Here is a 9,051-nt window from a genome sequence, read left to right on the forward strand (position 1 = left end):
AGTCTCTTAAATTCCATCGCATTGACTCAAATAATGACACTATTGATGAAATTATAGAATTCTGCTCCATGGGGATGACTTAGGCCATACTTCAACACAACGATCACGATGTCTGTAAAGTAAACTAGGGGCATACGTAGACCATATAAATGAATGTTGACCTCTAAGTTGATCATAGCCCTAGTACAAGAAGAATGAGTTCTTGTGACATGGCACCCCTCAATAGTTGCCCCCATGGGGAATTGCAGAACATAACAGTTGCTATAGCCACGTGTGTTGAAGAAACCAAATGGTTTCCAGCTTTGGGGAAGAAAAAGAAAAGGTCTGGGGTCTTAAAGACCTGCCTTAAAGCAAGCAGCCATCTAGGTGAGCGGTCAGCGAGGTCCACCCAGAAGAATCACACCCGCCTGTGTGATCCAAGGGTTGTAAATAATAACATTTCCAAAACGTGGAATAGGCAATGGTACCAGAACCCAATTCTAAACACTTGGTTTGCTGAACGTCATGGATGAGAATGGAAGGGTCCAAAATCCATTTTCAGGGTCCCTACGGGGAGTGAGGCTCCCATGAATCCCCACTGACCATAGCCTGGGGATGTTAATAGCCGTCATATCAGAGGAAGAGCTGTAAGTCAGGCTGGAATGTCACGCCTTGTTGTCTGGTCTCTCTTTTGTCCTATTTTGAATTTATCCCGGTTTTAAAATACTTCCTTTCAAATTGAAGTTTTCCTCCCTTTCCCTTGGTCAGTGTTGCTGGGTCCCTTTTGCTTTTCTGTCTTTGTTTGGCATATGTTTCTGTGTAGGGAAGTCAAATCCATGGCACAGAAAGGTCACCCCGAAAGAAAGGGAAGAAGCAGGAGCAGGTGGAGTGTGAGCCTTCCCCTGGAGCCAGCGCTTTGAAGGTGCATTTTTAGCCTCATAAATTGTGAGAAAGGCAACTTCTGTTTGTTACAGCTCCCTGTTGGGGTGTTTCCCTTACAGCAGCCCGAGAGAACTATGGACAGGAGTGAGGTTTGAACCGGAAAAAGGCGATTTTGGAACAATCTAACCCTAAACAACTAGATTTTTAAGTGGGGTATACACACAGAAGTGTGATTTTCGTTCTTGTCTTTTCCAACGACCTGTATCACTGTAGCTATAAAAATAAAGGCGGGGGGAGTGGGTCTCTTATAGATACTACTAGACAGATGGGTCATGGGTTATGTATAAGCGCTACCAAACACTCTCATTTAACTTAAATGTTTCAGTAATTTACATCGGATATTATGATTGACAACTTAGAGTTGAAATCCCTTTGTTGTTGTTTTCTGGTTGGTCCTTTTTCCTCTTTCCCTTTCCCAACCTTTCTGTGGATAATGGAAATATTTTTATACATTTCTGTTTCCCTCAATGACAGTGTTTTTAAGTGTCTCTTTGACCTTCCTTATTTTTGGCCTTCCGTATTATAGTGCAAATATGTAACGTAAAGTAATCTACTGGAGCAGACCCTCTACCACTTACAGTGCAGTGTAAGATCATTGCCTTGTAATCTGGACCCTGCCCGGTAGCATACAATCCATGTAAATAGTTCCTCTGCCGTCATTAAGAAGCACACCAGGCAGGTTCAAACCACAACCTTTCCAGTAGCAGTCATGCAATTAACCATTAAAGAAAGAAATTGAGAGTGGGACCTTGCCTGTACAGGGTAGACTGCCCCTCACCGTGCCACTAGAGGGCAGGGCAGAGCTTTCCCTTTGGGTTCAGAGGCTTTTCAAATCCTTGAGGGAACAGACAGCCTCAGCTTGCTCCCTGGGGAGCCTGGTGGCTTCGAACCACTGACTCTGTGGTTAGCAGCTCAATGGTTAGCCCACTCCTCCATCAGGGCTCCGGAGGCTTTTCGCGTTAGGCACCTGAAAACCCTTGCAGCTTCCACTCCTTAAAGCCATTTCCGCTCAGTGGTAGCACATTCCATCTTCGTTCTCCAGTGCTGCTGTAATGGAACCACCACAGATGGGCGGTTAAAAAAAGAAAGAAAGAAAAGGAAAGGAAAAAGAAACAACGTTTCCTCCGCACAGTTAAAACACAAACAAACATGAAACCCACCGCCACCGACTTGATTCGGACTCACAGCGACCCTCTACAGTGTTTCCAGGGCGTGGATCTTCATGGGAGCAGCCAGCCTCATCTTCTTTTCCTCAAGGGGTGAGCGCTTGTGAATGGAACCACCGACCTGCATGCCGCCCCAGCGCCCCACCCGCAGCGCCACCAGGGCTCTTGCTCACAGTGGAGAAGGACTGGTGGGTGGGAACCGCTGATCTTGTGATTAGCAGCTCAAGGCATAGCCCAGGACACCACCGGGGCTCCTCCACTTCGCCGTTAAGAAAAGCCCATGGCCATCAAAACGAGGACAAGATGGAGACATGCTAAAATTGACCGTGGTGATGACTGTGCAACCCGTTTTAGATACGACTGAGGGGTGGCATTGTGTGCTACGCTCGTTATATCCCAGTCAACGTGTGTTCGTTTGTTTTGTTGTCTAAACAAAGAACAGAAAGGTACGGAGTGACAGGCTGCTGGAACTGGCCGAGGCCCTCTGTCTCTCGCAGTTCATGCTTGTGGCTCTGGTGCCTCCCTCCTGAGGAGCCACCCTTGGGAAATGAGGTCCCAGTTGCTGAGATCGTGGAACCCTGGGTGGTGCAAACAGGTGCTCACAACCAAAGGTTTGGCAGTTTGAATGTACCCCAGGACCTCTACGGAGCCCAGTTTTCCTCTGAGATCCTTGAGTCGGGGTCACGACTGGACTTGCACGAGCGAGCGAGATCATGTGTCACGGTCAGGGAAGTGAGAAGATCACTCCGTACGGGACAGTGGGAGAGGCAGCGGCCGAACTCACTGCTGTGAACGTGCAGAGGCACGCAAAGGCCACCGAGGAGCTGGCTCCTCTCCTCCCGTGGGGTGAGGGCTGCAATGCCTGGGGGCTAGTGGCACTAACAGTCTGGGCTGCAGCCTCCTGGAGGGCACGGGTGACTGCACCAGATGCCCGTGGGAAGGCTGAGCTCCCATTTCCACCTCCGCCCCCTCCCTGCACCTGCTCCGGCCAAGCAGAGCACGGTTGGAAGCTAGGCCGTCCCACTGGTGCCCGTTGTCATCACTCCCCAGACTGCCTACCCTGTTCCCAGGTACCTAAATTTCCCTATGCAGCTAGAGTGTTCTTTGCCACCCGTTGAGCTGGCAAACCCCACCCTGACCCCTGTCCCCAGTACCAGGAGCCCGGCAGGAAGTCCAGACAGTGACCTCTGCCCTCAGATCCTCTGGGATCTTCTCTGAGGCTTGCTGGTTTCCAGCCTTGGCAGCCTGGGATGGACGCCACAGGGAGGCTTTGTGGCCAGCTCTGGGAGGCCCAGGGACACCACAGCCCAGCCTGTGGCATGTGGGCCACCACCCCAGTCTGCTGCTCTGTTACCCTTCCCTTCCTCCGATTCTTACCCAAGTGTTTCTGAGGAGGCTCGGGGCGTGCCCTAGGAGGGAGGTCTGTGGCACAACCAGCCCCTGCACGGCCCTCGCCCCCAGAGACGACCCCACTGGCCAGCAGGGAGCCTCCAACAGGGTGCACACGTAGCAGCAACACTGACTGAGATTTATTGAAAAGAAACATAAACTGCCCAAGGGAAGGGATCACAACTGAGGGGGCAAGTCACCCCACCAGCAGCCCCCAGTGCCTCATTCCCCCTGGGGTCCCCAAGGGGACTCTGGAACGGGCAGGGAACAACACTGGAAAACACGGCTGAGCACAGGGCACCACGTGAAGGAATCAGAGTCACAAACAACAGCTTGGGTGGATCTTGAAGCACGGGTCTCCTCGCACGTGCCAGGCCTGGGGGGTCCATCCTTCCTCCTTCCCGGCGTTGGCTCTCAGGGTGAGGGCAGCCACATCCTGGTCTGTGTGTGCTGCCCACTGTCCTCTGGGCCTGGGCCTGGCTCTGGCGGAGGGAGTAGCTGCTCGGGTGGGCAGCAGGTGGGAGGGGAGAGGGAAAGGAGGTCAGCACTCACAGGCATGCATGCATGCAGGCACACACATACACACACTTGCACGACAGCAAGCAACAGCTGGCTGGTCTCTATGCCAGAAAAGCAGGGGCGAAGCTCCAAGGAGGCCGTGGAGCAGGGCGAGGGCATGGCTCTCCAGGTGCCCCATGGTCTGGCACCTCGTGGCAGGTGTGAGACTGGGGCTGTGTGGTGGCCCTGTGGCTGCGACGACCTCGGGATGGGGTTGGGGGCTTGGGGTGGGGCCCGCAGAGGCCTGGCGGGCCCTTCCCGCGGCCAGGATGCAGCCTACTGGTCCGAAGAGGAGCACTCGGAGGACTCGGGCAGGCTCGCATCTCCCGCCTCGCCCTCGTTCTCTGGCTCCTCCAGGATGGGCTGAAGCCGCTCTCCGGGGACCTCGGCCACTGCCGCTTCAGCCTCCATGGCCTCCGGGTCTCCAGCCTGGACAAGGCCCTCATGCCCACAGGCTAGGCCTGCCCCGGGTTCGCTGCCCACCTGCGCTGGGGTGCTGCCCACGCTGGCCCCAAGGACCTCTGCAGAGCCTGTGTGCCCGATACTTGCAGGGGCAGGGGCAGATGTAGGGGGAGGGTCGCCTCCCTCTACCAGTGCCCTGTCACCCTCAACTGGGGGGTTGCCTCTGCCTTCTGCTGCTGGTGTTCCAGCACTGGGTCCGGCCCCTTCCTCCGGTGGGGCCCGGTCATTCCTAAACAGAGTGGCCTCCCACGACTCGGACTCCCGCACCAGCCCCAGCATCTCCAAGAAACTGGGCGCCCTCCCGACCAGTCTCAGCTTGCGTAGCGCCTCGTCCAGGGGCTCGATGAGGGTGGCCTTGGTGAGCACCTGCCTCAGGCGCAGGTGGTCGGCCGCGGCTCTGGCCAGGGCACCCTTCTCCACGGCCCTCTGCAGCACGACCTCCAGCCGCAGCACGAAGGCGGACAGGCGCTCGCCTCGCCTCTGCTGGGCTGTCAGACACCTCAGCCGTGTGGCCGCTTCCGAGTCCGTGTCCCCGAAGACCTGGACAAGGGCATCCAGGCACTCCTGCGCTGAGCGTGCGGGGTTCTCTGCCAAGAGCCCGTGTACCAACTGCAGGGCTGTGCCGCGCAGGCCCTCTAGCAGCCGCCGCCGCCGCTCCCGCTCTGAGACCGACTGCCACACCTGCAGCATGTCGCCTGCGTGGTCCAGCCAGGCCTCGAAGGGCTCTTCCCCAGGGCCAGGCTCTTCGCCCCGCCCTGAGAAGACGCCCAGCGGCTGGTAGCGCACGGTCTCCACCCAGGGCTGGGCCGCCTGGCTGACAGAGCGCAGCCAGCACACGCGCTGCAGCCCCAGACCCAGGGCGCCGGCCACGCTCTCCGCCGTCTGGCCCTGCTGCTCCAGGAAGTGGAACACGCGACCCAGGACCTCCTCGCCTGAGCAGCGCGGCACGCACACCACGCGCCAGGGCCCCCCGCTGCCCGGGACCTCGCGGGGCACCAGCGCGTAGTCCACCTCTTGCGCCAGCTCCACCAGGGCCACGGCGGCGTTCTCCTCCTCGCGGAACACCCGGCCAAGCACAGAGAAGCGGCCCAGCGGCCAGAGGGCCGCCTCCAGGGCCTCGTGCACTTCGGCCTCCTCGCAGTCCTCCGGGATGCCCAGCACCAGCAGGCCCCTGCGCGCGCTCACCCCCATCCACCGGCACCAGTCGCGCAGCATAGCCACCGCCATGGCGCCCGGCGCGGCGCGGCTCAACTCCTGGCGCAAGGCAGTCCTGGGGACGCGAGCGGGAGTGAGCAGGTCAGAGCCGCCGCCGGGACCCTCCCCGACCACCGGGTCCCCGCTGCCGCCTACTCTCCCGGGGGCGGAGGGCGCGCACAAGTCTCCCCCTCGCTACCTCCTCCTCCTGCCGCCGCCTTGGCTAGTGAGCCGCGCGGTGGGCTGCGTCTGCTGGGCTCCCCGCGCCTAGGTGGCTCTGCCTGCCCAGTGCAGCTCTCAGATGCTGCCCTCCCGCAGCCCAGCACGTGGGCCGTGCGCCTGCTCGCCGCGGTCTCTGCAGTGCGGACCCGGGGCTGGCGGGGGCTCAGTGGCGGAGGCTGAGGAGCAGCGACCCCTTTGTCGCCTGGGAGACCGCTGGGCCATTGGCGCGCGAGGGTCACGCGGCTGGGCGGTTGCAGCCTCTGGCACAGGCGGGGCGCCCCAGGCAGCGTGTGACGTCACCGCCCCCCGCCCCACGTCTAGCCTGGCTTCACACCCCTGCCCAGGAAGCTTCTGGGGCGCGGGCGTGGCCAGAGCCAGCACTCAGGCATGGGTGGGGGGTGGGGGAGTCGGACCTCAACGGTGGCAGAGCTGGGGGCGCTCTCAGGTCCCTTCCCCTTGCTTTCCCTTCCCTTCCCTTCCCTTCCCTTCCCTTCCCAGTGATCACCCCCACCCAGTTGCTGTGCTCCTGTCCCTGTGCCTGGTACCACGCACCTGGTCTAGGTCAGATACATTGGAAGCCAGGAGCCTTGGCGAGGTCATGCGTGTGTTTGCACAGACTCACGAAAAGACACGAACACGCGTGCACGCACAGGCACAGGCACACTGCAAAACCCCAAGATGCGGAATAGACCAAAGGCCCGGCGGTATCTGACTAGCAGCAGCGTAGCGCAAGCCTTTGCTGGCCCCTGCCCACGTAATAACTTCTCCCCCCTCCCCTTCTGCCCGTCCCCGACAGGCTGCGTACGACCCAAGACAGGCCTCCGGGGCCCCCGGGGCCCTGTGTCCGTCTGCCCCTTCCAGCAGCAGGATAGACACCGTGGGGGGGGGGGGCCTGCCTCAGCCCCAGCTGGCTGGAGCCCGCCGCCCAGGCTTGGCATGGTGTCTCAGGAATCAGCCTGCCTCTGAGACAGCAGCAGGGTTTCAGAGGGAGGAGGCACCGGGCCCGCACACGGGCGCACAGACGGACCTGTTCCCGTTGGATGGCCTTCCTCAGGGGGCTGGGGTTCCTAGGCCTTGGCAGGGCTTCACTGCATCGCCACTGCATTTTCTGCCGCAGCAACCCTGGCTGTCAAGAGAACCCCGGGCTTCCGTGGAACCGGACCATGTACCTGGGCGCAGGAGGTGCGAAAGAAGTTCCCCTCGTGCCCACGCCAGGACCCCGGCACCCGGAGGCTTCAGGACTAGGAGTCAACAAGTTGCCCTTCTGGAAACCCACGCGGCCATGGAGCGCCTGTTGCTGGGGCACTCCTGGTGTCCGATGGGCTGTATCCAGGCTCTGTGAGGGAAGGCTCACCTCAGAACGCCCACAGGTGGAGGACACAGAATGGGAAGAAGGGAACCCTACATCTCCCTCCATGCCAGCAGACAACGCCATGGAGAAACCCCACCTCCTTGCAATAAAACACACTCAACAAACTAGGGAGGCAAGGTGAGGTCCTCCGTATGAGAAGGGCCCTGGATGAAAACCCCCGCTGACCGTGCTAAAAGGTGAAAGGCTGAAGGCCTGCATCGCCCTCCCTGTTCCCACTACATACCCCCTACCCACTCCTCCCTCCCCACCTTCCACACCAGGAGTAGGAGGAGGAACCCAGCCCTGCAGCTCAATCTTGTACTTCAAGGTCTGACTGGAGCAAAGAGGGGAGGGGGCGGGGAAGGCAGGCAGGCAGGAAGGAAGGAAAGAAGGAAGGCAGGCAGGCAGGCAAGAGGAGACATGGAAATCTTGGGGGAAACTAAAAACAAACCAAACTCACGGCCCCTTTTCCGATTCTGACCCCACCCCACTCCACCCAATACCCCCCCCACCCCCCCGCACCTCCAAAGACAGGGCAGGGACTGCCCCTTGTATCTCCCACACTGTTTCTATGTACACGAGTAGAAAGCCGCATCTTTCTCCTGCGCAGCAGCCTGAGGTTTCCAACTGGGACCTTGCAGCTAGTTGTCCTGCATGTAAACCTCCAGGGCTCCTAATGTGGGAAAGGGAGGTGTAAAAGTGTCTCTCTTCCCAAGCTCAGAAAACCCCATCAAGTCCACAAGAAAGCTGCCAAAGATCAAAAAACGGCACACAGAATCCCATGGTGTTCTTAGATTCTAGGCAGGATAGGCTTGGGACCCCACCCTCTCTTGGCTGTTGGGGGAGTGCGAAGGGTCACAGCTCCCCACAGAGCACAGTCAGCCTGTCCCTCTGCTCTCCTGGCAACAGGACAGCCCTGCTTGTTGGGACTGAACAAGAACTCCTCCTGTGCAGGTGGGAGTGCAGTGGGTGGTGCTCCTGGTCTCTGATTTCTCAGTGAGTCCCCCACCCTCATGCCCCATGGCACCCTTCAATTCTGCTCCCTGTTTTCCGGGTCTCCTTGCCCTCCCTTAAGCGCCCAGGTCTTCCTAGGGCAGCAGCCTCGTCTCCCTCCTCGAGACCTGCCCCCCTCCCCCTCCAGGTGGCTGCTGTGGTCACTGCCAGCAGGCTGCCCTGCGGGGACCAGGTCCCCCTCCCCCACCTCCTCACAGACACAGGTGGCCCCTGTCTGAGATAGAGCAGCCCTTCTGAGCCACTCTGGCTGGCCTGGCTGGGCCGGATGTCATGAGGGGACATTCCAGCAAACCAACGTGACAATAAGCAAGCCAGAAAACACAAATGGGCGGCTGTCCAGTGGTTCTAACTCCTGGGGACCTTGCATGTCACAGAGAAGAACTGTGCTAGAGGGTGGTCGGGGCTGTCATCATTAAGGGAGCAGGTCCCCAGGCCTTCCTCCTGCAGCACTGTCCTTGGGGGCAAGGCTTGGTCAATTTCATTAACTTTGGAAAGGAGGCTCCTTCCTGCCAGTGGACAAGAACACGCCCTCCCTGCCCTTGGCAGCCCGGAGGGAGATTGCTCCTTCTGAGCCCAGGCCCCTCCCGACAATGCCAGGAGGGGTAAAAACTCCAAAAAGCCCCTGTCCCTCCCGCAGGGTCGCTCTGAGCCCGCTTCAACCCCATGGCAGGAAAACCTCCACAAAACCAAACTCACTGGGACTGCTCAGTTCTGACTCAGGGCGATGCGGACCATCAGACAGGGTGGCAGGAACCGCCCCTCAGGGCTGCCCAG

General features: G+C 59.3%; 1 protein-coding gene across 1 annotated transcript; it reads right to left on the reverse strand.

Annotated features, from left to right (window-relative positions):
* Positions 1–3,594: 3,594 nt before the first annotated feature.
* On the reverse strand, positions 3,595–6,169 carry LOC101650301 (PNMA family member 6A). Its single transcript, XM_004715631.2, has 2 exons — positions 5,890–6,169; positions 3,595–5,766 (listed from the first exon to the last, which is right to left on the reverse strand). Exon 2 carries the CDS (start codon positions 5,721–5,723, stop codon positions 4,311–4,313), a length of 1,413 nt encoding a protein of 470 aa, XP_004715688.1. The 5' UTR covers positions 5,724–5,766; positions 5,890–6,169; the 3' UTR covers positions 3,595–4,310.
* Positions 6,170–9,051: the final 2,882 nt, after the last annotated feature.

This window comes from Echinops telfairi, unplaced genomic scaffold (genome assembly GCF_000313985.2).
Source record: "Echinops telfairi isolate 266 unplaced genomic scaffold, ASM31398v2 ScPeMD7_7472;HRSCAF=8510, whole genome shotgun sequence".
NCBI lineage: Eukaryota > Metazoa > Chordata > Mammalia > Afrosoricida > Tenrecidae > Echinops > Echinops telfairi.